Here is a 26,108-nt window from a genome sequence, read left to right on the forward strand (position 1 = left end):
GGTTAGTGCACTTGGTTTCAGTGTGAAAGATTCCTGGTTCAAACCCCACCCGTCCACATTTCTCCAAGTAATGTGGAGTTGCTTCAGGAAGGGCATTCAGCATAAAAACTGTGCCTATTGGGTACTCCAGTCTCATTTGAGGATGGGCGCTAAAGGGGTAAAATATGATGCATATGACATTTCTTTAATTCCGGGGAAAAACAGCATTTTCTCTGAGTTTTTGGGCAAATTACATACAAACAAAGTGAAAATGCAAACAAAAAGTGACGATGCAGTGGAAAATGGACATGTGTTGCGGTTTGTTTATGACCCGGAGCTCAAACATGTTGAGGTGGTTTTGCAGGCGAGAGAACGCAGCTGCTCTGGTTAGCTGTGTAGGCGAACATTTTCGACATCTCCTGATTGCTTCGTCTTCCTTTCTCCACCGAGAACCAAAAAAAAAACCAAACAAAAAACACTTTTGTGACTGCTTCAGTGATTGTAGCCAAAAACAAAACAGTACACCATTTTTCCATGCTGTGTATATATTACACAACGAGACCGGCCGTGCCCATAAGTGGTCAAATCCTGCGATATCACACAGGGTTCAAACGAGACTGCGCTGCCCGATTCAACATGCAGCTCCACCTCGGGTCTGCTGTGGCGACCCCGAGTGAAAACAAGGGACTTACTTTACAAAACGTGCACAATAACATTGCACGCTCTGTGAAGTTCAGATTCTGTTTGACCTAATGAGCAAGAGTTTCAGACACGCTGAAAATCAACAAATTTCTCATTTTTTCCCACTAAAAGGTAATGAGACTGCAACAAGGAATTCCTGACTGGCCAAAGACACTTTTGGAGGCACAAGTTGTTTTTGTCTCCAAGTGTGCTTCCTAATGATGCCATTAATTAACTTTAAAATGTCTGTGTCCAGAGAATATGTGGGATGGGCCTCGCGCTGCAGGAAGGACACTGCTACCGATGTTAACGACTGATGGAATATCTTCTCCAATTGGTGTGGTCTCTCTTCTGCTTATCATCTCGCTATCTATACTGCAGAACAAACGGCACTTAATTAATAGGGAAATTGCATGAGGCTACCGCAGTGGTTGGTTCTAATCGGTATCACAGCACCAGGCAAAAGTAAAAGCCCTTGACATGCGCCTGGATGTGGCCCTGGAGAAATGGCTGCAAATCACGTTTCACATTCAACTCGCACATACAAAGCTCGCTTTTAGCATTGACCATTCAGTGATCCAGCGCACCTAAACAGCTAATCAATAGACTGATTTAGGTGCCATTTGTTTGATCATACTGAGCATGTCGCATTGGCAGAGTGAAGCCCTTCTACTGCAAAAGAACAAACATGTTTCATTGAAAAGAAAAGAAAAAAAAGACAATGGGACATGCTGGCAGTTAAAGTGCAATTCAGCTCATGTCTGGAATTTGTAAAGCATTTTTTACTCTAATCCATCACTGCTAGACACTGAGAAGCGTATTGCTCCACAACACTTTCCAGGGGAGGAGTGTGAAGGTAATCGCTTTATGATTTTTCACAACATATACTGACTATGAAAGCACAGTCCAAATATCCAGCACTCCATCTGCTTCTTCTACTGTCGGCTGCTGCTGTTAGGGGGCGCCACAGTAGATCACCTGTCTCCATCTCACTCTGTCCTCTGTATCTTCCTCTGTCACACCAACCACCTGCATGTCCTCCCTCAGCACATCCATAGACCTCCTCTTTGGCTTCCCTCTTCTCCTCCTGCCTGGTAGCTCCATTCTCAGCATCATTCTCCCTATATACCCTGGGTCCCTGCTCTGCACTTATCCAAACCATCTCAGTCTCGCCTCTCTGACTTTGTTTCCGAACAGTCCCACCTTAGCTGTCCCTCTGATATCTTCATTCCTTATTCTGTCCACCCTCATAACTCCCAAAGAAAGTCACAGCACCTTCAGCTCTGCTGCCTGCGTTTTTGTTAGTACCATTAACAACAACCATGGTCAGAATTTCTGGCACCCTTATTTTTTTTTTGTAAATTTTTAAAAATATCTTCAGAAATAAATGCAAACAAACAAATTTTGTATAATGATATCAAAAAATATTCAAAGTCATTGAAAAGAAATAACATGTTTTTATATAGTGGAAAAAATCAAACAGTATAGTACTGTATGGTAAATCTTTCTGGAGTAAGCAGTTCTTCAAAACTGGGTGCAAAAAGGAGACTAGTGAGAGAAACCATTAAGATGTCCATGGCAACTCTGAAAGAGTTATAGGCTTCTGTGGTTGTGACTGCAGAACTTACAACTTTAGATTGTTGCATCACCAGTTACAGCTTCAAGATGGAACAGCACAGAGAAGTATGTTCTTAAATCAAAATCATGAAATTTGAGCTGCAATTTTTCAGAAGGCACATGGGAGACTAAGCCAAGATTTGGTCAGTTTTCTTGGATAAAAATAATTTTTGTTTCACTGTGAGGCAACAGTGCAAACCACAAAGCAACCGTGAGGCCCACAGCTAACTAAAAACTTATCTTCAATGACTGCTAATCTGCTAACTGAAGCACTATCTGTGACAGCGATAAACTACTAAAACATTTACCTGAAGTCATCAATAACAAATAACTGCTAACTTCTTATATGAACTTAGCTTTTGTTTGTATTATTTCATTTTTTTGTGGAAAAACCATAAAAAAGGCCTAAAGGGCAAAAATTTTAATATGATGTAGCTCCCAAAAAGGTTTAGCATGCCAAGATGATGATCAAGATGTACATGAATAATTAAATCAATTGAATGAAATTAAACAAAGGTTTTGAGTAGGTTGAGGCTGGACCTTACTTGCGTATTGCTATTTTCAATATAATAATAAAGGGTGTCAAAATCCAACCTCTTGCCAGCATCATGACACCTGGGTAACAAATCAAGTATGGGATTGCCTGTTGGGCTGAAAAATAGTTGTGACCTTGGTTTTCCAGTAGCCACTGTGGAAACCATACAGCCCCAACAAGAACCCTGAACTCAAGATGGCCAACGGGGCTCAGGTCAAACAAGAAGTCATCAACGGCAGATTAAGTGGAGGAGGTGATGGCTTGCAAATCAACAGCTGTGATGGTGGATAAAGACTGTGGTAGGTCCTCAGACCCCGATGGTCTGGGATTTCCCACCCATTGGACCAGGCTAAGGATCTGTCATCAACGACATTCCCACTTTAAACAAACTCACACACAGGCATCTCAAGAGCAACCCTGGATGTAGATTTTCTCCACATCCACCATTCCGTCCAAGAATTGATCAAGAGACAATCTTTCTCATCACCAAGGGATTGTCACAATAATAATATACAACAAATAATGCATGGCAACAATTCATGATGCAGCAGGGAAAACAGTGTCAATTAATTTAAGTTAGTAATTTAATTATAACCCCAATTCCAATGAAGTTGGGACATTGTGTAAAATGTAAATAAAAACAGAATACAATGATTTGCAAATCCTCTTCAACCTATATTCAACTGAATACACCACAAAGACAATATATTTAATGTTCAAACTGATAAACTTTATTGTTTTTGTGCAAATATTTGCTGATTTTGAAATGGATGCCTGCAACACATTTCAAAAAAGCTGGGACAGTGGTATGTTTACCACTGTGTTACATCACCTTTCCTTCTAACAACACAAAATAAGCATTTGGGAACTGAGGACACTAATTGTTGAAGCTTTGTAGGTGGAATTCTTTCCCATTTCTTGCTTGATGTACGACTTCAGTTGTTCAACAGTCCAGGGTCTCTGTTGTCGTATTTTGTGCTTCATAATGTGCCACACATTTTCAATGGGCGACAGGTCTGGGCTGCAGGTAGGCAAAGATGTTGCTTGGATGGCAGCATGTGTTGCTCCAAAACTGTGTGTGCCTTTCAGCATTGATGATGCCATCACAGATGTGTAAGTTGTCCATGCCATGGGCATTAACACACCCCCATACCATCACAGATGCTGGCTTTTGAATTTTGCGCTGGTAACAGTCTGGATGGTCTTTTTCCTCTTTTGTCCGGAGGACATGACATCCATGATTTCCAAAAACAAATTGAAATGTGGACTCATCAGACCACAGCACACTTTTCCACTTTGTGTCTGTCCATTTCAAATGAGCTTGGGCCCAGAGAAGGTGGTGGCGTTTCTGGATGTTGTTGATGTATGGCTTTCACTTTGCATGGTAGAGTTTTAACTTGCACTTGTAGATGTAGCGATGAACTGTGTTAACTGACAATGGTTTTCTGAAGTGTTCCTGAGCCCACGCGGTAAGATCCTTTACACAATGATGTCGGATTTTAATGCAGTGCTGCCTGAGGGATCGAAGGTCACAGGCATTCAATGTTGGTTTTCGGCCTTGCTACTTACGTGTAGAAAGTTCTCCAAATTCTCTGAATCTTCTGATTATATTATGGATTGTAGATGATGGAATCCCTAAATTCCTTGCAACTGAACATTGAGAAACATTGTTCTTAAACTGTTGGACTATTTTTTCATGCAGTTGTTCACAAAGTGGTGATCCTCACCCCATCTTTGCTTGTGAATGGCTGAGCCTTTTGGGGATGCTCCTTTTATACCCAATCATGACACTCACCTGTTTCCAATTAGGTGTTCTTTGAGCATTCATCAACTTTTCCAGTATTCTGTTGCCCCGTCCCAACATTTTTGAAATGTGTTGCAGGCATCCATTTCAAAATGAGCAAATATTTGCACAAAAACAAAAAAGTCTATCAGTTTGAACATTAAATATCTTGTCTTTGTGGTGTATTCAGTTGAATATAGGTTGAAGAGGATTTGCAAATCATTGTATTCTGTTTTTATTTACGTTTTACACAATGTCCCAACTTCATTGGAATTGGGGTTGTATTATGGGGTCACTAATAAACTGCTGAATAATGTCTTGTGGTTCAAAATCTAAAAACGACACAGTTTATGAATGACACAAAGGCGGGGCATCCAAACAAAAACCTCAATAGCAACTCAAGTTGCTTTAATATAGTATTTCTAATGACTTCATGCTGCCTGTTTTGTATTAAGAGCACACAGGCAAATCAAAACTTCACAATAAAACAGCGCAGTTTCTATTCCTGCACAAAATGTCAAGCACCATATTTTCTTTCACTGACTTCAATTAAGTAGAAATCAGGTAGGCATAAATCCTGAGGATTAACACCTAACTGAGTAAAGATGACAGCGTGCCTGTGCTGAATAGTAATATAAGCTGCTACAGAGAGCGACATGGAGAAACAAACTGAAAAACAAAGATATAAAAGAGCTAGGACCTAGTGTGGAGAGACAGAGGACAGATGTGTAAAGCCTCCCGGCTCTCTGTGCTATTACTGCAATCACACAAATTCATGGCAAGTCGTGAAGTGCAACAAGCACTTGGCTAAGTCAGACTGTGCAATGATGATGATGTTTGTTGAACTGCAGGCTACAATGCAAAAGCATTATGCAAGGAAAAGCTGCTATTATTTCAGCTGGAGGTGTTTGATGACATAATTGAAAGAGGCACTCCTCTTTGCAACAATCTGACAAATTCTGCTTATGTTTCATCTACTGACTGGACTGTGAGGGTTTTTTTTTCCTACTTGTTCCTTCTTCTTGTGGGATGCCCACATGTTACCGTTCAACAAAAGATACGATGTGCATTCAAAATGTATCCATGAAAAATACAATTACTCACCTGGTGGTCTGAAATCCGAATCCCCTTTGGAGTAGTCCCCTTGGGACTGCACACACTTCTCCCAGTGCTTCTGCTATTGTTGGAAGCATTTCTGGAAGGCCTCTTTTGGCATGATGTCCTACCAGATGTTGTGGATGGCCAACTAGAATGTGCTTCGCTCTCCACTGATGTGCGCTCATTTTTTAAGTGGTAATGTCAGGATAAGGACTATAATGCTTTGTGTTACGTTTTTCTGTTATTTTTTGCTGCTTGGGTTTTGCTTCACTGCTTTCTCGTGTCTGTCACTTGGTGCTTAGGGGTGGGTGTTTCCTTCTGTCTTTCCAGTCCCACACCCTGGATCTTTTCCTCACACCCGTTGCTCATTTTCTACTCATTATCTCTGTATTTAAGCCTCGCATTGTTCACTCTTTCCCCACCAGATCATCATGCCTGGTAGGGATCATCGTGCTGCCTTTGCTTCCAGTCTTTCCTTTCGAGTTTTGTCTTGATTGCCCTGCTCTGTTGTTGAACTGCCTGCCTGTTCTTTGGACCTAATTTTTGCCCGATGTTTCTGATACCGTTGGTGATTTTGCACTGCCTTCTTGTGTACTGAACCCTGTCTGTACCTACAGTCAAACATTTTAAACGTGACCCTTGTGTGCCTGAGCTTTGCGTTTGTGTCCAGCCACTTTGGGCCATTGACCTTGCTAAATACCACTCTCTTATTTGCATTATGCTCATGACATCATCACCAAAAGCCTACTGAATCTTGCAAATGGTTTCCACTCAAGTATCACCAAGTTTTTGTCAAAATTTGATGCAATACCTTTTGCTCAATTCGTGCCATCATGTTACAGTGAATGAGAACCTGATGGGTGCTCTGTACATGGCTAGCAACTAATGCACTCTACCGGCAGCAAAAAATCCAGGCATGTGGAAGAAGTTTCCCTACACCTCCCAACCAAACACCAACTCACTTCAGTAGTTTCTGTGGGATGAAATAAGGTTGCATACTTTTTGAATGCACAACATGGCAACTTTCTGAAGGTGGGGATGAATTGTCTGCCAGGCTGGTTGCCATCCAGCAAGACAGATAATGTGTGTTCACGTCCAAGTAAAACCAGATAAAAACAATGCTGGGCAAAATGGAGAAAGGTCTAGATTCTTATTTGTCTTGCTTTAGACAGCATACATTTGTAGCTTCCCAGATCTTCCTCTACTTTTGAGAGGTGAGGATGGACCAGTCATATGCCTTTGTGGTTGCCATTCAGGACCCTAGGCAATTGTATATTTGTTGATTAGTTCTTGTACATTATCACTTTATATTTTCCATCCTTGTAGTGAGGGTATCTCAATGATTTACTGTTATATTAACCAAAGGATACTTGACTAATCAGAAAATAATCAATGCACTAAAAAAATTACAGTTACCCCTGGCAAAAATTATGGAATCACCGGCCTCGGAGGATGTTCATTCAGTTGTTTAATTTTGTAAAAAAAAGCAGATCACAGACATGACACAAAACTAAAGTCATTTCAAATGGCAACTTTCTGGCTTTAAGAAACACTATAAGAAATCAGGAAAAAAAATTGTGGCAGTCAGTAATGGTTACTTTTTTAGACCAAGCAGAAGGGAAAAAATATGGACTCACTCAATTCTGAGGAAAAAATTCTGGAATCATGAAAAACAAAAGAACGCTCCAACACATCACTAGTATTTTGTTGCATCACCTCTGGCTTTTATAACAGCTTACAGTCTCTGAGGCATGGACTTAATGAGTGACAAACAGTACTCTTCATCAATCTGGCTCCAACTTTCTCTGATTGCTGTTGCCAGATCAGCTTTGCAGGTTGGAGCCTTGTCATGGACCATTTTCTTCAACTTCCACCAAAGATTTTCAATTGGATTAAGATCCGGACTATTTGCAGGCCATGACATTGACCCTATGTGTCTTTTTGCAAGGGATGTTTTCACAGTTTTTGCTATATGGCAAGATGCATTATCTTGAAAAATGATTTCATCATCCCCAAACATCCTTTCAATTGATGGGATAAAAAAAGTGTCCAAAATATCAACGTAAACTTGTGCATTTATTGATGATGTAGTGACAGCCATCTCCCCAGTGCCTTTACCTGACATGCAGCCCCATATCATCAATGACTGTGGAAATTTACATGTTCTCTTCAGGCAGTCATCTTTATAAATCTCATTGGAACGGCACCAAACAAAAGTTCCAGCATCATCACCTTGCCCAATGCAGATTTGAGATTCATCACTGAATATGACTTTCATCCAGTCATCCACAGTCCACGATTGCTTTTCCTTAGCCTATTGTAACCTTGTTTTTCCCTGTTTAGGTGTTAATGATGGCTTTCGTTTAGCTTTTCTGTATGTAAATCCATTTCCTTTAGGCGGTTTCTTACAGTGCGGTCACAGACGTTGACTCCAGTTTCCTCCCATTCGTTCCTCATTTGTTTTGTTGTGCATTTTTGATTTTTGAGACATATTGTTTTAAGTTTTTTGTCTTGACGCTTTGATGTCTTCCTTTGTCTACCAGTATGTTTGCCTTTAACAACCTTCCCATGTTGTTTGTATTTGGTCCAGAGTTTAGACACAGCTGACTGTGAACAACCAACATCTTTTGCAACATTGCGTGATGATTTACCCTCTTTTAAGAGTTTGATAATCCTCTCCTTTGTTTCAATTGACATCTCTCGTGTTGGAGCCATGATTCATGTCAGTCCACTTGGTGCAACAGCTCTCCAAGGTGTGATCACTCCTTTTTAGATGCAGACTAATGAGGAGATCTGATTTGATGCAGGTGTTAGTTTTGGGGATGAAAATTTACAGGGTGATTCCATAATTTATTCCTCAGAATTGAGTGAGTCCATATTTTTTTCCCTCTGCTTGGTCTAAAAAAGTAACCATTACTGACTGCCACAATTATTTTTCCTGATTTCTTATAGTGTTTCTTAAAGCCAGAAAGTTGCCATTTGAAATGACTGTAGTTCTGTGTCATGTCTGTGATCTGCTTTTTTCTACAAAATTAAACAACTGAATGAACATCCTCTGAGGTCGGTGATTCCATAATTTTTGCCAAGGGTGTATAAAATTGACAGATTAATTAATTACAAAAATAATACGAGGGCTGTCAATAAAGTATAGGTCCTTTTTATTTTTTCAAAAACTATATGGATTTCATTCATATGTTTTTACGTCAGACATGCTTGAACCCTCGTGCGCATGCGTGAGTTTTTCCACGCCTGTCGGTGACGTCATTCACCTGTGAGCACTCCTTGTGGGAGGAGTCGTCCAGCTTCTCGTCGGAATTCCTTTGTCTGACAAGTTGCTGAGAGACTGGCGCTTTGTTTGATCAAAATTTTTTCTAAACCTGTGAGACACATCGAAGTGGACACGGTTCGAAAAATTAAGCTGGTTTTCGGTGAAAATTTTAACGGCTAATGAGAGATTTTGAGGTGATACTGTCGCTTTAAGGACTTCCCACGGAGCGAGACGTCGCGCAGCACTCCCAGGCGCCGTCGTCAGCCTGTTTCAAGCTGAAAACCTCCACATTTCAGGCTCTATTGATCCAGGACGTCGTGAGAGAACAGAAAAGTTTCAGAAGAAGTCGGTTTCAGCATTTTATCCGGATATTCCACTGTTAAAGGAGATTTTTTTTAATGAAAGATGTGCGGACGGGTCCGCGCGTCGGGACGCAGCCGGCGCGGTGGCACAGGAAAAACACCTCCGTGTTAATAACCATTTGTAAAATCCAAGCGGCTTTTGATGGCTTTCAGTGGAGTGAGTATATGAGAAATTGTTTAACAGCTGGACATGTTCCAACTTGTCCTTAAGGCTTCCAACGGAGGTGTTTTTCCTGTGGCGGAGCGTCGCAGCGGCTGCGAGCCGATGCTGCAATCCAACGCTGCAATCCGCCCGCACGTCTTTCATTAAAAAAATCTCCTTTAACAGTGGAATATCCGGATAAAATGCTGAAACCGACTTCTTCTGAAACTTCTCTGTTCTCTCACGACGTCCTGGATCAATAGAGCCTGAAATGTGGAGGTTTTCAGCTTGAAACATGCTGACGATGGTGCCTGAGAGCGCTGCATGACGTCTCGCACCGTGGGAAGTCCTTAAAGCGACAGTATCACCTCAAAATCTTTCATCAGCCATTAAAATTTTCACCGAAAACCAGCTTAATTTTTCAAACCGTGTCCACTTCGATGTGTCTCACAGGTTTAGAAAAAATTTTGATCAAACAAAGCGCCAGTCTCTCAGCAACTTCTCAGACAAAGGAATTCCGACGAGGGGCTGGACGACTCCTCCCACAAGGAGTGCTCAAAGGCGAATGACGTCACCGACAGGCGTGGAAAAACTCACGCATGCGCACGAGGGTTCAAGCATGTCTGACGTAAAAACATATGAATGAAATCCATATAGTTTTTGAAAAAAAATAAAAAGGACCTATACTTTACTGACAGACCTTGTATTTAGTTGGAGCTCAAATTGTAACATTATCATTTTCCATGTGACCACAACCCATTCTTGATCACATTCCTCCCACATTTTACAGCTTTTGTCTGCGAAAACTAAAAATCACAGCATGTGCAGGGGGCTTAAGACGAGGAGGAGCAGACGGGTAGCAGATTGACAAAGCGTAAACGGATTACCTATACATGACGGGAGGGGGTTGTCCCATGCTCGTCTCTCGCCAGTCATGCACTTGAGCATCCCGCTGCCGTGGAGGGTGTAACCTTGATCGCAGCCAAAGGTGATGGCACTACCAGCAAAGTGACCCTGGTCACTGACTTTGAACCCAAACTGCGGCACGCCTGGATCATCACAGTGGGACAGCTCAAAACCTGCATGTGCAAGAATAAGATAAGGGGGGAAAAAAGAGGGTGAAGAGAGGAATATATTCTGGCATTTATAATCCCAGTGACCAAAGTCACAGTAAGGTACAACTGATTGTGAGTGTTTGTCTACCTGAGGGCAGCCGTTCCATAAAGCCGTGCCATATTCCCATTTGTCTGTATTGTAAAGAGATATTGATTGAGCTCCGAGAATTAATTTCCGGTCCAGCAGAGAAGAGGGCTGGACTTACAGTCCCATTATATTACTCGCCAATAAAAGATTCCTTTTGGACAGTCAAATGTTCCCAATTAAGTGTTAAATTGAGGGTGGACATTTACCACGATTGAGAAACAGACCTTGGAACAGTTTGAAGTATTACGGAATAAAACAAGTCACAAACAAGAAAATGCTGCAATAACTCTCTAATTCCCAATGCTGGAGTACGGCCGTGGCATTTATACGCGTTGTTCTTGCTCAGGTACTGCAGCAACAGTGGTGAAACATAAACCTAGCACTGTTGATTTATTGTCTCCTCTCACAGTGAGGTCCATGCCCATGCCAGATGTTACGGTAATATTACAAGTGTCATGCCCAGTATAAATCTCCACCAGTTGCTGCTCACATTTAGAAAATTACCTCAGCCCCCTTTTTTGGTACAAGAGTCATGAAAACATGTTCAGATTTCCTGTTGAGAGAAGATTTAAACTGGCACGTATCGCACCATCTCTTTGCCCTCTAGGCACTCATACATTGGTTGACTCTCCGAAGCTGAAATGACATATTCAGTCTGCAACAGCAACCGCTAACACACATTTCTGAGTTGAAAGAAAAGGGAGCTTTTGCTGTATAAAGTAAAAAAAAAAAAAAAAACATGGATTTTGGAATTAGATGCTTCCTTGTGCACGTCCTTGGAAGCACGTGAAATGAAATCTAATTATGATGCTTAATTATGAGTAATTCTCCAACCCAAATGGTGGCTCGAAATTAAACCACAATTTTTGGAGGGAGATTAATTACAGGTGCTTCAAGATGCTGATGTGTATGTATTTACGCGTTGTAAATGAGTGCTGATTTTGCTTATTAGAAACACTTAATGATCAATATGAAACTGCACTATTAGAAGCCATTATAGCTTTTTCGCCTAATTGCTACAATTTCCCCAGAGGTAAAGTTGCATATGTCGTGTTTGACAACTGCAAGTTAGCTCGGAACTTTTATTTATTTGCTGCTTTTGTGTAGCAAAAAAGTCAAAAACAACGCTTGGCCTGTTGCAATTGTTTCTCACCGTGGTTATACCGGAGAAAACATAGATAGACAAAAAGAATTCAGAGCCCGACTGCAGGTGGAACACAAAAACACTTTAAATTGGACTGCAGAATGCAGTGTCACCAAAGCATTTCTCTCGTCACAGTAATAAATTAGAACCGCTTAGCAACAATACACAGTCAGCAAGCCAATTAGGGGCAGAAACAAAACCCATCTATTACTGGCCCGCTTACAGTAATGACCAAAACTTTCAATATGCGTTTACACACTCGCGTGTACCACAATATATACAATACACACACACACACACAGACACACAATTCACCGATTTCCACCAACACCTACTATAATTCACCTGTTTTTAACAAGGCACAGCTAGGCAGACACGGACACTGACTGTGGCGGCAGGGAGCAAAAGACACGCTGGAAAACGGATTTAAATAAAGAGGTAGAAATGCAAGAATGAAAAAACATTTTCCTACAAGAACGAAGTGGAACCGCCGTGCTGTGCCTAATGGACACTCTGACAGTGAAAGACGTCATTAAACAAGGTGGGGGTCAATTAAAATTTTCTTTTAAGCTCTGCTGCTGAAGTGCCAAGCTCTTGAAGTCAGTACATCTGCACATTTGGAAATGCTTGAGGGCCATCTTCTCCCAAGGAAATGAAATGTGACTTACTGTGGTAGATGAGCCTGAACCCTGCTGCTGTTGCCTCCTGGTCAGAGAAGAATTCCAGCCATAGACTGTTGGAAGTGCTGGTCAGGGACAAACCCTGCATGGCTGAGGCTGTGAACGTGCCGAGGACCGGAGCCGCGCTGTCCTTACCGTCATACACCTGCTCAAAGACAGAGACAGTAGTGATGGAGAGCGTCACCGTTTAAGAACAACAAACCACCCACATTAAAGAAGAAACATTATATTAGGATTTAAAAGTGAATTTGAAAGAAAGACAGCTGTGATTAACACTTTCGACCCTCCGTATTACGTGGTGCTTCTGTTACAAAATGTCCTCAAAGAAAGGTTCAAATTAAAGTGGAATACTGTAACAATTCTTACTACTGATTTAATGACTTGCATCAGCAAACACAATTACAAGAGTGATGAAAAAAAAAACAAGCAAAAGAATATTTGTAAGGCACGGGATCATTTTGCAATTTGCTTTGCGCTTGTTGAACTTCTGTCAAGGAAAATGGCTCTTATGTGCAACTTTCTGGAACAATTTTTTAATCACCAAGAGAAGAAGTGTTTAAATATTAGTTTAGCTCAAGTGCCAGATGCCAGTTTTCAAATTTTTTTTAAAAATAAAACAAATAAACCTTTTACATGGTATGCTACAGATAAACTAATACTACTGTAATAATACATTTTTATAATAGGTCATTTGTCTGACTTAAAAAGTTAAGGTATGGATAAGCAGATGACAGATTTACACATTTCTGCCCGCTACAGGCTTTTGCGAAAATGAAAGACGTGTATATTCCAAACCATCATCTTTTGGAAATATAACTGCACACATTAAAAATTTATATTATTTGTGTTCCCAGTGTCATTTTCTCTAAACATACAGTCTATCTCAGTATTTTTAATTATTGTTATTGTTTATTCATTGATTCATTGTCTATACCCGCTTATTCCAATTAAAGGTGATGGAGGGGCTGGAGTCTATCCCAATGGTCACTGGGCAAGAGGTGTGGTACACCCTGGACAGGACGCCTCATGAAATAGTGCTGCTTTGTTGCCGTTTGACATCATCAGACACATGTAAAAGGTGTCATTTTTTTTCTGTCAAAAAAGTGTTTGGCCTTTTGTTTTGTCTTGTTCGTATGGCTACAGCAGATGGTCGCCCCAATGACTCCTGTCTGCTTAAACCTGAGGGACTTTTTCCCTTACCACTACTGCCAGTGTGCTTAAACATGGGATAGATAAGGGGTGGGCAACAGTGCACTATAAAAGACCAAGATGGTGCAAGTTTTCCTTTGCAACCAATCATCTCAGAAGGTGATTTTACTGATCAGCATCTACTTCCTTTAACTCACACTGCTGATCATCTGCAAAATCACATGATGAGGTGATCGGTAGCAAAGAAAACCTGCACTCAGGTCATGACCACCCTTGGTCCAGACCTTACTTGTATACCTATCCTATGTAGGACCTGGGCTTGTTGATGTTGGTGCTCATCTCCACATGAATGAGGCAGATGAGAGTTTATGATTCCCCCTGGATGGTACAGCAGTCCGATACAGGTTACTTCCCCCAGAAAAGGCCAGTACCCATTTTTACAGTTGGGTGGTCTGAAACATTGCAGATTAAGTGTCTTGTCCAAGGACACAGACAGACAACTTGAGCAGAATTCAAAGTCAGGTCTACATATTGGCAGAGCAGCTCCTTATCCACTGAGCTACCTGCTCTACATCCATGTATACAATGGGCCTCATGTATCAAAGTTGCGTACGGTGATATTTGAGCGTATATGGGGTGTACGCCAAAACGGCTGCGCTACTTGGCATTTATCAATGTGGTTGTTGGCGTACGCTGCGCTGAAAATATACACCAGGTCGAGAGGTGGTGTAAATTATACACCAAAATGAACCAGCGTTGGAATCCACATAAAAATGAAGATGATCAACACGATAAACAGTGCCATTATACAAATCAATGTATATGTTACATAAATAACACTTTCCTGATTATACTACATAATAATCAATACAAATCCCGCTTTTGCGGGATTGTTATGGAGCACGATCCGTGGCTACAGCGCTGACAGGAAGGAAAGCGCTGCTCGCCCTTTTCTCCAGACTTCGAGCCTGGAGTCAGAGCAGCACTGAGCTTAGCTTTATGTGGTGTGATCGTTTTAGACTATGAAATTGATAATAACAACTGTAGTTTCGTCATTCCCTTAATTCGCCCGTACTGCAATCAGGTTGTGTCGTCTCCATTCGGTTGTCACAATAAAATAAATACAGAAATACATTTAAAAAATAAAGAAATCTGACAGATTAGGCGTGTCTTATTAATTGAGCGAGCAAATATCCACATGTCAAGAATTATTGACATGTGAAAAGAGAATACAGTGGTCCCTCGCTATAACGCCGTTCACCTGTCATGGCCTCGGAGTCTCGCGGAGTATTTAGTCCAATTTTGCATGCCTTTTTTTTTTTTACAGTGTTCTGTGTTCTGCATATCTGTTTCTAAGAATCTTGTCGCCCAGAAGAAAAAAGAGCGCCAACAACTACTCATAACTGTGTTTGTCACTCGGAAACAAACACCTGCAGCCAGGTGTGAGTGGAAAAAGGCGCAGCGCCAGGACGCAGAGGCGCGATCTGTGACATACTGGTCAGTCACTATTAATAATTTCTTATGTCCGACCTCGTTCGTTGATCGTTAAAATTAATTTGTTAGTTCTAAATGCCATCATAATTATTTATAGGAAAACTTTCTATTTTTATTTCTCAAACAAATGTTTGGGCCTGAAACAGTTTGGTATTATTTTCCTACTAAGGTTTGAACTTTGAGAGTGTTTACACATGAGAGAAAAGTGAGAAAATGTTCATGCCTGATTGAGAAAGTGTGTAAACTGTGTAGTGAGGGGTTTTACAGCTTTGAAACGTCTATAATAATTGTAAAAAATAACGCTGACTACATCACGGTTTCGCGTATTACGGGCTATTTTTTAGAACATAACTCCAGCGATTAATGAGGGACCACTGTAACACTTTATTGATTATATACTACAAAACAATTGATACGACGGCCGCTTTTGACGCTCTATTGGAACACGTCGTGATTGGTGAAGTTCTTTTTCATTGCCGTCTTCCCGGCTTCCATGTCGTAAAATGAGGGTGTGTCTGAAGCGGAGTCTGAATATTTATAGGCATGTTTATTATAATTACGATCGTTTCCACCCGCCGCACTTATCAAGATCACGTCAGGCATATGCCAGAAATGGGCAGGTGCGCACTGCTTGATACATGTCACGGCGACTTTGGTGTATTTCAAGTTTACACCGTAAATTTACGCCACAAGTGCGCAACATTGATACATGAGGCCCAATGAGTCAAAATTATTCTACTGACATCTTGGTTTAGGTTAGCACTCGTTTCAGCAAATGACAACTAGCTCTAACAAAGGAGAACAAAAATTGCAAAAATGGCACTTGACAAATGGCACAAAGGCTCTGATAACGTACGGCATCGAGGTGCGGTGCTTTGGGGATGTAACATAGGAGCAGCACAATTTTTCAAAACAAAATGATAAACACAAAAATATAAAAATTCAATAAAATGATTAAATCAATCAATCAATCAATTTTTTTATATAGCGCCAAATCACAACAAACAGTTGCCCCAAGGCGCTTTATATTGTAAGGCAAGGCCATACAATAATTATGTAAAACCCCAACAGTCAAAACGACCCCCTGTGAGCAAGCACTTGGCTACAGTGGGAAGGAAAAACTCCCTTTTAACAGGAAGAAACCTCCAGCAGAACCAGGCTCAGGGAGGGGCAGTCTTCTGCTGGGACTGGTTGGGGCTGAGGGAGAGAACCAGGAAAAAGACATGCTGTGGAGGGGAGCAGAGATCGATCACTAATGATTAAATGCAGAGTGGTGCATACAGAGCAAAAAGAGAAAGAAACAGTGCATCATGGGAACCCCCCAGCAGTCTACGTCTATAGCAGCATAACTAAGGGATGGTTCAGGGTCACCTGATCCAGCCCTAACTATAAGCTTTAGCAAAAAGGAAAGTTTTAAGCCTAATCTTAAAAGTAGAGAGGGTGTCTGTCTCCCTGATCTGAATTGGGAGCTGGTTCCACAGGAGAGGAGCCTGAAAGCTGAAGGCTCTGCCTCCCATTCTACTCTTACAAACCCTAGGAACTACAAGTAAGCCTGCAGTCTGAGAGCGAAGCGTTCTATTGGGGTGATATGGTACTACGAGGTCCCTAAGATAAGATGGGACCTGATTATTCAAAACCTTATAAGTAAGAAGAAGAATTTTAAATTCTATTCTAGAATTAACAGGAAGCCAATGAAGAGAGGCCAATATGGGTGAGATATGCTCTCTCCTTCTAGTCCCCGTCAGTACTCTAGCTGCAGCATTTGATACATTGAAATCAGGTTTCATGTCACCGATATCTAACTGTTTTAATTTTTTTTACCCAAGGGTCTTCAAATTTACAGGGACCATTGTTGGGGCACAGACCTTGGTCAAGTTCAGAGATGGCTAACCTTGACCTATTGTAAGGGGTTAAAAGGTCACATTCTTTCTACACACTCTTTCACTGATTACATGTTCATATGGCCAAGGCTTTTTAGCACTGCGTTATATTTTCATCAAGCAACACCATCCACTGTTGGTTATTCATACCAGATCTCAAAAGGCCCTTTGAACCATGGTCTATCTCCGATTCCACTTTGATGGGATTGAAAAATATTTATCTGTATTAAATACAATTTATTACAGTATGTGCAAGCAGCAATTAACTCCAGTAAGTAGAATTTCTACAACAATATAGAAAAGTGAAACAGTTCAAAACTCTTCCAAACTACCATGTTTTAATTTTACTTCATGCATCACATCATTTTAAAGATTTTTTTAAATATTATTCTGGTGGTTTTTGAGTAATGCGCCCGTTTGACACTGGTTGAAGTGGAATGATTCTCCATGAGTTTGCCTCCTTATCCTTGATTGACATCTGTGAAATAAAAGAAGAAATGCGATAGAAGGCTCCAGGCTCTTCCTTTGAAATACTACTGGGGCACTCACTCTATGGTTTTGTTATTTTCCTTTGCTTCATATCCTCTTAGCTTTCTAAATGTTTCTTTTTTGAAGTTTGCAAACGCACCAAAGATTACTGGCTACAGAGCACCACTAGAAAGATGGATAGTAGGTCAATATGCAGAGTTAATTGGAGCAGACGTCTCGTTGTCTCTCCAAAGGAGGGCACATTCCTGCTGTGAAGTCTGGAGCAGATAGCCATTCATTTCTGTGCCACTCGACAAAACTGCTAAAATGCCCTTGAGCAAAGAAAAAAAAAGTTTCCCCCTCAAAGGGATGCTACTGCTTATGATGTCTGACCTTTGCTCCGACTTCAACAGCAAGACAAATGTGTATTTTGTTTGTGCTCTGCTCCAAAACAAAAGATATTGTGATTTTTTATTTTATTTTGCTGTGTTTATATAATAGGAACACCACCTGTGTGCCCCTCATACTTAATAATTCATGAAAAACGTTTGACAGAAATTCATTAAATTATATTGGTCTTAATAAAGCGGCAACCTCCAGTGCTGTGAAATAAAGCCAGCATAGAAGGGTCAAAGCCTATAGTTCCTTGAACGGGCACTTGAGGCTGACTCCAAAAGAAAATCAATCTCCATACACCCTCATGCTAAAATATCAAACTTTACAGAGGGAAATAACAGGCCAAAAGCCTGGTACAAAAAACAAAACAAAACAAAACAAAAAAACAGGCATTGGACTCTGTATGGGGAGGATTTTGTACAGTTTATTCATTAATTCCATAAATAAATTTATCAATAATTACAGTTAGCCAGTGGCTCGTAATTGCTGTTGACTCAAACATGTTTGTCCTTTCTGAGCATGTTACTCCAAATATCTGATATAATATGACTTGCTTTGCAGTCATATTATGTGCAATGGACCATCAAAGAAGTCTGTGCTTCAGTATTTCCATTGAGAGGACATTTAAATTTTAGCACTGTTAGTGTAATGGCTCTCTGCGTCTGTGTTGTGTTTCTGTTGACTCCTCCCATTTGCTCCACTCATGATCTCAAGCATGGGAGGTGGACACTCTGACCAGTCAGCTAAAACCTGGGGTCTGGCCTGAGTATCCTTTTAGATGTCGGGGGAATGAGGCCTCTTGACTACCATATACACAGCGACTCCTGCTGGACTCTGTAGGCTTCAACTCTCCTGCACCCTTTAATTGGACTAAAGGGGTATAGCAAATGAATGAATGTCAGGCATAACTTTTTAATACCCACATCAAAACCACCAAAAACAACTGTTAGCCTTCACAAACTTAGTAAGTATGCTATAGGTGGGTCACCCAGGGCCCGGTTTCATAAAGCAGTCCAATCTTTTACTCCACTGAGCTTACTTAGTTGACTAAGGTTAGTCGCCCAACATTAGCCATCTAATCTCCGTTTCACATCGATGGCTAAACTTGTAGATTAGTCGTCTTACATTAGTTGATGATTTTCATGGTCATACTGGCCTTGTGAGTGCTGTTGCCAAGAAATGCCTCCAATGCACCACAGTTTTGTTTACTTGGCCAAGTCCACCGCAGCAGAAGAGAAACGCTCCCGACCTCGGCCTCCGTAAACATCACTACTGGACTATTCCGGTCCCAAAACATCTGCTCCTGCCGCAAGTTTCTCCTTCCTTCCTCCTCCAAGTGGTCGTACATGATAGCTGCCTTTTTGGAGGTCAGACACTGAAGTTTTGTAGACTAAACTTTAACCGTTTTGGTTCCTGCACACCTGCCCCCCTGCCTGCTCCCAGCTCTTCACACGTCTCCAGCAGCCAGCCCTCCAGTCCCTCTGACCCCCCACCTTCTTCCCCCTGTTCACCTCCACTGCACCCTGGACTTTGTCCCTCCTCCCCCGGGACTGCATTCAGCACCAGCCCACCTCAGCTCACACCTCAGCTCGCCTTCCTTCCCCCCTCACTGTGACTCCGACTGAGGTGAGAGGCCAGCTCCTGCGGCTGAAGCAGAGGAAAGCAGCAGGACCTGATGGGATCTCCCCGAGGCTGCTGAGGACCTGTGCAGATGAGCTCTGTGAGGTCCTCAGCCACATCTTCAACAACAGCCTCAGCCTGGGGGTGGTCCCCACCCTGTGGAAGACCTCCTGTGTCGTCCCGGGTCCCAAAACACTGCACGCCAAAGAACCGGCCCACTACAGACCAGCTGCCCTGACCTCCCACCTCATGAAGACTATGGGGCGGTTCATCCTGTCTCACCTCCGCACCGTGATGAGTGATATCCTGGACCCACTGCAGTTCGTCTACAGGCCCATCATCGGGGTAGATGACAGCGTCATCTACCTGCTGCAGCGGGCGCTCACCCACCTGGAGACCGGCGGGAGGGCTGTGAGAGTCAAGTTCTTTGATTTCTCCAGTGCTTTCAACACCATCAGACCGGCGCTGCTGCAGGGGAAGCTGGAGGACGCAGGTGTGGTTGGACATCTTGCCGCCGGGACCATCGACTACCTCACTGACCGCCCACAGTACATGCGGCTGCATAGCTGTCAGTCTGAGGTGGTAAGGTGCAGCACCGGGACCCCCCAGGGCATCGTCCTCTCGCCTTTCCTCTTCACCCTCTATACCTCGGACTTCACCTACAACACGGACAGCACGGTCATCATAGACTTTGTGGACTGGTGTGAGGGCAACCACTTGTGTCTCAACACCAGTAAGACGAAGGAGATGGTGATCGATGGTGATTTTCCTCTACTCGCACCCATCTTGTGTATTTATTAAGAGCTGACGCAACATGTGAATTTCTCCACTGTGAGATCAATAAAGTCTTATCTTACTGTATTTTATCTTACCTTAAAATAATATGATCCTCCTCTGTACCAGGCTAAAAACTTCAGTCGGCTAACGCGAAACTTTAGCCGACTAAACGCTTTGTGCAACGACTAATGTCAAACGATGAGTCGACTAAGTGAGTTTAGTCAACTAAACAAGATTAGATGGCTTCATGACCTGGGCCCACGTCTTGCCCACACTCCATCCCTTCATCCTTTTATGATTTGAGTGGGATTTAGGTAGAGTCAGGTACTGCCAAGATGGGAACATCTAGAGCCACCCCATCTGAGCTTCAAACCCACTCTTTAGAAGACATATGGATGATGTCACGGAGTGTTTGTCCACTATACGTCCAATTAAGTGTCTCAATACCCATCTATTTGTCTATTCGCCATTTCCTGCCAATGAAATAAAGATCTTCACCTTGAGGACGTCACCTTGTGCAAGGTGAAAGGTGTTGGCAGTGATGTTGATGCCTTTGCCTGTTTGCACCTGAATGCTGTACACGCATTCGTGACTGTTGTCATACTTCTTTGGATAGTTGGGTGACAAAAGGACTCCTTCATTCTTGGAAACGGTCGATCCGCATTCCGCTGCAAGAAAACAAACACAAACAAAAGACAGAATCACTTACACAACAACAGGCACAGCAAAACCACAACCCCTAAGTGTAAATGACTTTAAATTATAGTCACATTAGCATTTGACTAAATTGATAAATGTACAATTCGCACCCCTGATTTGGATGATCATCAAGTGTCCATCACAATTACTATTTCAGTATCATAATAATTGTTACCCACTGGCACGTTGTGAAGTGCTGAGCATGCTCTTAACCTCAGACTTTGTTTCTAACATTTACCCCTTCAGCATTTTTTGCTCCAGGCCGAGAAACAGCTTTCCAGCATTAAATTTTCAGAATCAACAAATCAAAACCAAATTAAAGACTTAAAAATGGTGGTGGTGGGGGGCAGTGATATAATGTGAATTCTGCTCTTTGTGTATACCAACCAATGTGGCACAACTTCTATTTGTTTTCCTTTAAAACAACAGGATGTATACTTTAAAACTCATTACCATTAAAATGAGTCACTGCAAACACTGCATAAATATTTTTGCTATTTGTTTCCAAGCCCGATTGTCATGTAAAATTCATGCAATCTTAACAGTGTTTCTCCACCAATGGGTCAAACTGCTGTTTTTGCAAAAAATGTTAAGTATTCCATCACGGAAGGCTATTGGGCAACTTTAAATGACAATGCTTCTTTTTTTTTATGCCCGCATCTTTGCAATCATCTCTTCTTAAGATGTGCCACTAAAGCAACTGAGGGGTAAAATGTGAGAGACGTTCATAAAACAGATCTAGCTAGATAGGCTGATTGTAACCAATCAGAAACACATAACTTAAGGTGTGATCACTTAACCATACTCCACTAGAAAGCAATTAATTCCATATCTGTTAATGCCAAAAATATGAAAAAAAAAACTAATGGCTAATGGTTTAAATCCTGGAATATTCATACAAACAGGAAAAGAAACAGAATAAAAGCTGCTGACCACGTACCCACACACCTTGGCAGAGGGGCGCTCCACATACGCCGACCACCTCCCAAGCATACAATATCTCTGGACCCCTGTAGGCGATAGCCAGTGTTGCAGTCAAATGACAGTGAGTCACCGATTCCAAACCTGGAACCTGTGTGCCAGCCAAAGTGAGGAGTTCCAGGATCCTCACATGGTTCAAGATCATACTCTAAAAACAAACAAAAAAAGAACAAAACCCAATTTGAAAAAGCAACTATTATGTTTCATCAAAGGAAACAAAACAGAATGGACAAAGTCTTAATAATCTTGCAATGGTCAAAAACAGATGAGAGTAAAATGTAACAGCCTAATTGCCAAACCCCAAATTTCTCCTTCTTTTGAGTTGAGCTGCTCCTGTTAGGAGTCACCACAAAAGCTCCTCATCTCCATTTGTCCTCTGCATCTTCCTGTGTCCCACCAACCACTTGCATGTCCTCCCTAAGCGCCTCCACAAAGTTTATACATTCCTCTTGTTGTCCTGCCTGGTGGCTCCATCGTCAGGATCCTTCTCCCTATATACCCTGAGTCCCTCCTCTACACGTGCCCATACCATCTCAGTTTTGCCTCTCTAAAGTCTGTCTCCAAACCATCTTCTCTGAGCTGTCCCTCCGATAAGTCCCTTCGATATGTTCATTCCTAATCCTGTCCATCCTCGTCACTCCCAAAGAAAATCGCAGCTCTGTCACCTCCAGCTCTGCCTTTGTTTTTTTGTTAGTGCCACCGTCTCTAATCCTTGCAGATATCCTTTTACATTCTTGGAGAGATCCTTTAATCACAAATCACTGCTGCCACATTTTCTCACCCACACCACCTTGCCTGCACTCTCTTTTTCACTTCTCACATGTACGCACACACACACACACACACACACACACACACACACACACACACACACACACACACACACACACACACACACACACACACACACACGCATCCTCCATATTGCTCCAATTGACTTTAATTCCCTTTCTCTCCAAAGCATATCTCCACCTTTCCTGGCTCGTCCTAACCTGCTCCCTACTCTTACCACAGATCACAATGTCATCTGCAAATATCATAGTCCATTCACAATACTGTCTGATCTCCTCCATCAGTCTATCTCCTGGGATATGAGCATTGGGCTTGAGACAAGAGGATCCTCAGTTCAAACCTCCGCCAGACTGCAAAATCACCAAGGACCTTTGGGCAACATCCTTAAATCAACCAAATCGCTCCTGGTGTGTAGTGAGCACCTTGCATGCCAGCACCCTGACATCAGTGTGTGAGCATGTATGAACAGGTGTATGTGAGGCATCATTGTAAAGCACTATGAGCTTCTAATTCTGGACAAGCTCTATATACATAAATTCTGTCCACTTACCATTTATCTCCATTACAAACAAGACAGGGCTCAGCGTGGATCTTCAATGCACTCCTACCTCCACATTTAAAATCATCTGTCATTCCTACTACTCAGACACACTGTCCTTATACATATCCTGCACTGCCCTCACATACTTCTGTGCTGCTCCAGATATGCAGTTTATACAGTAGAATGTCCCTTCTCTTCACTCCCTGCTGTGTATCAAGTTAGGATCTCTGCAATAATCCTAAATTCATGATGTCTGGTTAAAAGTGGACTTTTAAAAAACTGAGCTGTGATATATGCTATTTAACTTTTTCAGGGGTGGTGATGGAGCCTTGCTTGGGTTCCCATTAGACATGAAAATTGTTAAAGTCCTTTGTGGAAGGTGATTCATGTCCAAATTGCTTCCAGTTTGCAGTTGGCACACTGACATTGAAGAGCGAGACAGAAAGAGTGATACAGTGAGAGAGCGAGTGAGTGAGTCCTTCAGTCAGTCATCATTGTAAGGGCCCCGTCACACCCAGATGAAAACTACAAAAAGTGAAAATGTTGTTGAATGCAGTGGGAACATGGACACAATGGAAAAATGTTCTATTTTCAAGTCCATACTTCATCCTGTGTATGGTTGTGCCATGTTCAGTGTTGAACATGTTCCCATTAATTGCTTACTACATGCGTGCCACATGCAATTCATTCTTATTGCGATCACTTTGCAGTACACATGTTGTACCACAATGTCACTGTGTCCATCCAGTCCTTAAGAATACTGTGCCATGTGATGCACTTTTTCATTCATTCTGCAAGTTTATTTGTGTCCACATGTAGGTTCAACAATAAACTAGAGTTAGAAAAACAACTCTCCTGCCCAACATGCCCAAACACACACTCAAATATGCTCCGTGTGGCGGGTCATGCCTGCGCATGCTTTGAAGCAAACTTCACTTTGTACAAGGAAGTGGGGGAGAATTTTTTTTTTTTTCTTTTTGGGCTGCATGTCAGCACTATGGACAGCAACTGACACATTTCATTAAGCAGTCCAAACTGTTGTTGGGAGATATCCCTACGAAATTTAATTATGCCATTAATGGGTTAATACAGTCATTACTACATCCTTATTAAATTCTTAATGTGTCTTTAATGTGTGATTTCACCACATCATCACTATGTATTTTTTAAACGATCAGAGACCATATCACATCCTTATTCTTTTGTGTTCCTACCACATCGTGTTAGCTCTTTACTGCATCCATGCACATTTGGGGGATGTAGTCAAACTGTGCCTGAGTATGACGGGGGTTTAAAGTGCTTCAAACATCATTTTCAGATGGAAAAGATATATAAAAATCCATTTTCCATTAAAGATCTTATTGCTGTCAACAGCAGTATTACACTGAATATGATGACAGCTTGCAGATCCATGTAGGTCTACGGATTATAGCAGACCACAATGTTGTATCAGCATCCAACTCTGGGATGTGGATTGACAATGCTCACAATTTTTCATTAAAAGGTCAAAAAAGATTGAAAACAAGTAAATATATAGATGCTAATTAGGGGATACAAACGGACACACACTTAACTTAATTTCATGATTATTCAAGGCTGTATAAGCTCAGCTTCACTTCAGCAAGCTTTCAGCCAGAACACGCAGGAAGCAGACCCTCTCGCTCCACTTATTTCTACTTTATCAATCCCAAGCTCTCCATCATTCCATCATTTCCACGTCTCTCAACTTGACCATTATGTGAGATCTGCATGGGGAGACCCATTATTTCTGTCCATCCTGCCCCCCGGAATCATGAGGATACTGACCCACATGACACTCTTTGATGATCATTCCCAGTCATGGCCAGACTTTCGATACCTGAGTGACCTCGTTGTCTCTTAATTATCCTCCTCTGATCAGTACAGCCTGAGGCACGGTCTACCTTATGCCTGCTCCTATTCTGACCGACAAATCACTCTTCACATTACGCTACACACGCTTAGAAAGGCTTAGCTCCTTTGATCTCATCACTGAGTAAGCTGTCTGTCTCAGTCTGTTAGGTTGGCTTTCACCTTGCTTTATCCACCACCCTGATGGCAACTTCAACAACTTGGCTGACTACATTAACATCCTCAGTACTTCTCTTTCTGTTCTCTTCATAACATCAGCCTCCTTTTCCCCCACTCATACTCATCAATCCCACAGACTGCACCTTTGTGTTCCTACTCACCAGAGAATGAGATGTTGAATCCTTGCAGTGATATCGAGAAATCAGAAATGAAGCGGAGCTGCGCCCTGAAGTTCCCATACAGCCCGGCATTAACTGGCGCAGGCCTCTCTGAGCCAGTGAGTCGAGCCAGCGGCTGAGCGAAGCTGCCGTTCTCAGTTATCAGAAGATAGTCATGGTGATCTTCCAGGTGGAACGAGTGGAAAGTGAATTGGACACCTTGAAGAAGAGATTAAGGAACAGTGTTGGCAGTTTTCAGGGAAAATATGAACCAGACAAAGATATGAATTCTGAGGAAAAACTCTGGCGACAGTATGATTTGCATATGTATGTGATGCTGAACCAATACGATGAAGAGGAAGACTCCTACAAAAAAAAAACACTCATTGATCGATTGATTTCACTGTAGAGTACAGACCTAAAATGAATGCAGTTAACTTCAAGTTGAACATGTTTTGTCATATAATGCAACGTTTTTTTTGCCTTGGTGGTGCAGAAAGTTACAAGGGGTGATAGAGAAGATTTGAGCATGACACAGAAAAAGTAGGGTGTGAGTCTCCATCTTTAGCAATCTAAAAAAAGCAACATTTCTCAACACTGCCACTGTCAGTC

The 26,108-nt window shown here is 41.9% G+C and overlaps 1 protein-coding gene and 1 long non-coding RNA gene across 2 annotated transcripts in view; one reads left to right on the forward strand and one right to left on the reverse strand.

Moving 5' to 3' along the window:
• LOC117514727 (CUB and sushi domain-containing protein 3-like) overlaps positions 1-26,108 on the reverse strand; it is an 885,172-nt gene that overhangs the window by 481,093 nt on the left and 377,971 nt on the right. Inside the window, exons 20-24 of the mRNA XM_034175291.1 lie at positions 25,500-25,715; positions 21,916-22,104; positions 20,775-20,944; positions 12,481-12,637; positions 10,353-10,544 (exon numbers count right to left, since the gene is read on the reverse strand). Of these exons, the coding sequence (XP_034031182.1) occupies positions 10,353-10,544; positions 12,481-12,637; positions 20,775-20,944; positions 21,916-22,104; positions 25,500-25,715 (924 nt within the window). The remainder of the gene's footprint in view (positions 1-10,352; positions 10,545-12,480; positions 12,638-20,774; positions 20,945-21,915; positions 22,105-25,499; positions 25,716-26,108) is intronic.
• LOC117514731 lies at positions 4-23,184 on the forward strand. Its single transcript, XR_004561951.1, has 3 exons — positions 4-14; positions 13,201-13,205; positions 23,053-23,184. It is a non-coding gene; the product is annotated as an uncharacterized LOC117514731 (long non-coding RNA).

This window comes from Thalassophryne amazonica, chromosome 7, assembly GCF_902500255.1.
Source record: "Thalassophryne amazonica chromosome 7, fThaAma1.1, whole genome shotgun sequence".
In the NCBI taxonomy this organism is placed as follows: Eukaryota; Metazoa; Chordata; class Actinopteri; order Batrachoidiformes; family Batrachoididae; genus Thalassophryne; species Thalassophryne amazonica.